Source organism: Penaeus japonicus, unplaced genomic scaffold (assembly GCF_977035675.1).
Source record: "Penaeus japonicus unplaced genomic scaffold, GWHDUDI00000001_assembly GWHDUDI00000008, whole genome shotgun sequence".
NCBI classification, from domain to species: Eukaryota; Metazoa; Arthropoda; class Malacostraca; order Decapoda; family Penaeidae; genus Penaeus; species Penaeus japonicus.
This window is the reverse complement of record NW_028234410.1, coordinates 31,105,039-31,108,543: the sequence shown is the minus strand read 5'-3', so window position 1 is coordinate 31,108,543 and position 3,505 is coordinate 31,105,039. Positions and strand designations below refer to the sequence as shown.

Sequence of the window (3,505 nt, the reverse complement as noted above, 5' to 3'; positions counted from 1 at the left end):
CTGTACAGATTGCCGAGGGTGAGATGGATTAATATCCCACCAATCACAGCTGCTATGCCCTTAGAGCACATCCTTCCTAATAGACAATCAGACATCTTCAATTGTCGAGTGTGCAATACATTCATGTTATTAATCTGAAAAAGAGATGAACATATTCACAGAAATGTCTTATTTTGGGCAAACATGACATTACCCAACAACCTGTGGAATTACCTCTTATCTACAATATGCACGACTACTTCTTAATACAACCTAATATTATTTCATTTCAATATATCACATCATACTCAGAGAAATATTTCTCACCAGAGCTTTGTCCCTCCATATAATTTGGCTTCATAATTGTCCAGCAATGATTTTCCAGATGTTTTCCTCCACTACGTCAAGTTTGACATTTCTAGCGTAAACAGAAATGGGTTTGTTTACGTACTCAAGAGGCCACTCAGCGAGCATATGCGCGAATTCGAGTTTTATATATATGCTACCTATTTTATTATATTAATGATTATCTTTGGTCCATTTACTAATAAGTAACTGAGTCGAGATTTATGTGTGAGTTTAAATGATGAATCGTAAGAATATAATGCAGCATGATTGAACACAGTTTATATATCATGCCAGGAGGTTAATTGCTATCTGCCAATTGTTCAAATGTACTTATCTAATCATCAAATATACTCTCTTATCACATACACCCTCTTATTGATACGGTGGCTTTTGTGCCTATTCATAAGCTGGTTTCATATCAGATTGCCAAATAAGTTCAATAGAGAACTCCGCGCAATGAATGGTAATTTCGGGTAAAAATACAAAAACTACTGCGAGCATAGCAATAAATTATGCATAATCCCAAGGCACGTGCAGTTCATATGATGTACGTTGCAAGATTCAGGGGCGGATCCAGGAATTTTGTCAGAGGGAGTCTGGCCCACTAATAGAGGGGGCAAGACTGGTTATGTGCTATGTCCACCTGTTAAAAGACTTTTTGGTGTATACGCCGTCAGTTTTCCACACTCTTTTGATGTATATATCACGGTTAAAAATCGTTTAAGGCCAAGAGGAGGGGAGGGGGGGGGGGGCGGACCCTTCGGATCCCATCCCCCTTGATCCGCACCTGAGATTAACAGATTTAAATCTTCGTAACATACTGTCCACTGAAGGAGGGACTCTTTCTCTCTTCCACTAATTAGCTTTCGTGTTATCTGAGTGGGGGAGATAGATAGATAGATAGAGAGAGGAGGGGGAGGGAGGGAGAAAGGAAGAAAGGGAGAGGGAGGAAGAGAGGAAGAAAGGGAGAGGGAGGAAGAGAGGAAGAAAGGGAGAGAGAGAGAGAGAGAGAGAGAGAGAGAGAGAGAGAGAGAGAGAGAGAGAGAGAGAGAGAGAGAGAGAGAGAGAGAGAGAGAGAGAGAGAGAGAGAGAGAGAGAGTGGGTGTGTGTGTGTGTGTGTGTGTGTGTGTGTGTGTGTGTGTGTGTGTGTGTGTGTGAGAGAGAGAGAGAGAGAGAGAGAGAGAGAGAGAGAGAGAGAGAGAGAGAGAGAGAGAGAGAGAGAGAGAGAGAGAGAGAGAGAGAGAGAGAGAAAGAAAGAAAGAGAGGAGAGGGGGGGGGGGCACGGAAACATGCCACGAAAAGGCCTGTCCATTGTCCACATATGCTTGCATACCTGATAACAGTGACGTCACAAGCACACAGACCATTTGCGAATGAGTAATTCAGCTCATTGTCTCTTCACCAAGAGAGTCACTTCACGGGCAAAACTTTGCTTCACAAATCTTTGCTTCTTGTGAAATCTGAAGCGCGGAAAAAAGAAATCATGAGCAAATCCTCATTATATTTCCTCGCTTCTCCATGGAACTATGTTGATGAACAAACCTCACTCCTGTAAAGGCAGTCTAATCTAATCACAATATCAATATACGAGTATACCATGATTCCATTCCCCCATTCCTTAATCTACTGTGTGTTTGTATGCGCGTGTACCTGCCATCACTATTTCCCATTCACTTCGTCTAAGAAAAGTTTGTTTCGTAGGTCTTGCTAATCTTATTTCCATATGCAATCGTTAAATCAAAATCTGAATTAAATGGTTTGTATAAACGTTTATTTCAAATATTGCAAACTTACCCCGCATGGTAATTGATCAGGTAAAATGCAATTGTCCTCAAATATTGGGTAGGCAAGGCGAAAAAGCATGCTCCTCTCAAAAGACCGAGAAAAATATTTTTTTAGAAAAAAATAATAATAATCACTCGTTACTGAGGCAGTTCAGTAGTTTATGAATAAGGAATTTCTCTTGAGAGTATGAGATCTCACCTTGTTCAACATCAACATGGGAGAAGAACAGTTGCTTATGTCAATTCCATGTCTTGGAGTTTTTTTTTTCTTTTTCTACAGACGGTTTAGTGCACAGGCTGTGTAAACTGCTGAATCTAAATGATAAAATTAATAGAATTTGACTTTCAGGAATCTCTCCTTAAACAGAACTAACTTCTGACGCTACAAGAAGCAAAATTTTGTGAACCAAAACTCTTCTAAATCATTACATTGATAGTTTTGACTAGGTCGTTCATATAATCTCAATATCTCTCTCTCTTACTATATCTTATTTGCCTCTCTCTATTCCTTTCTCTACCCCTATACCTTAAATCATTCGAGATCTAATTGGTGGGAGAAAGAGCCCCTCCTTAAGTGGACAATGTCAAACAGCCAGGTGTAAGAATTGAACTATCCGCGGTTGTACTTAAGTGAAATTAAGCAGTTGGCCTATTAGAGGATGTTATCATTGTTGGCGATTCTTAGAGAAGAAAATATTGCGTGAGTTACGAGGTAAACAGCCCAGGATGGTACTATGTTTTCAGCACTTCTAGGATTTATTAGGTTTAGTTAATGGTATCCGTAATGACATTTATGTTTGTAGTGATAGTAATAGTATTAATAGTAATCATACAGGTCCACACCCTTGGTTTCGGACCGAATCGAATTATCCGGTATACCGGATAAATCACACAATATGTCACAGTTAACACAGTATTTCAATAATATTATTATTGAAACTACTCGTCCAACTCGAATGGTCAAGTTACTTCCTAAAACACCATAGACCACCACTGGCACTTGCACTTTGCATGGAAGCGTTAACTAGTGGTAAACGTAAGCAAACTAGACTAAGAACTACACGGAAGCGACGAAACTGCTCCATCTACTGCAGAGTAACCACTGCTCGTAACTGAAAGAATACTTTGTCGAGAGCGTGCTCGTGCACTCCTCTGCGCACTTTGCAAATTGACCGCTCTGATGTTCTCAACGATCATCATAACCGCGAAAATTATTTTTTATTATTCTATTGAAATATTGGTCTTAAACCAATCAATTCATTGTTTGATAAGAAGTGTGATCTAACATAGTTAATAAGATTTCTAAGAAAGTTTGTTATGAAATCGTATCTGCACAAAAAAAAGAAAGAAGAAAGAAAGAAAGAAAAAAAAAGAAACATATGTAAATAAACTGG

At 39.1% G+C, this 3,505-nt stretch overlaps 1 protein-coding gene across 2 annotated transcripts in view; it reads right to left on the bottom strand.

Annotated features, from left to right (window-relative positions):
• LOC122247882 (apicoplast pyruvate carrier 1) overlaps positions 1–3,221 on the bottom strand; it is a 13,616-nt gene extending 10,395 nt beyond the window's left edge. The window contains exons 1-3 of one of the 2 annotated variants that reach the window (XM_043007573.2): positions 3,173–3,221; positions 307–397; positions 1–134 (exon numbers count right to left, since the gene is read on the bottom strand). The exon at positions 1–134 is cut by the window's left edge and continues 5 nt beyond it. In XM_043007573.2, the coding sequence (XP_042863507.2) occupies positions 1–125 (125 nt within the window). In that variant the 5' untranslated portion in view covers positions 126–134; positions 307–397; positions 3,173–3,221. Of the gene's footprint in view, positions 135–306; positions 573–3,172 lie in introns of those variants that run through there. The other variant, XM_043007572.2, reaches the window with a different exon arrangement.
• Between the last annotated feature and the right edge of the window lie 284 nt (positions 3,222–3,505).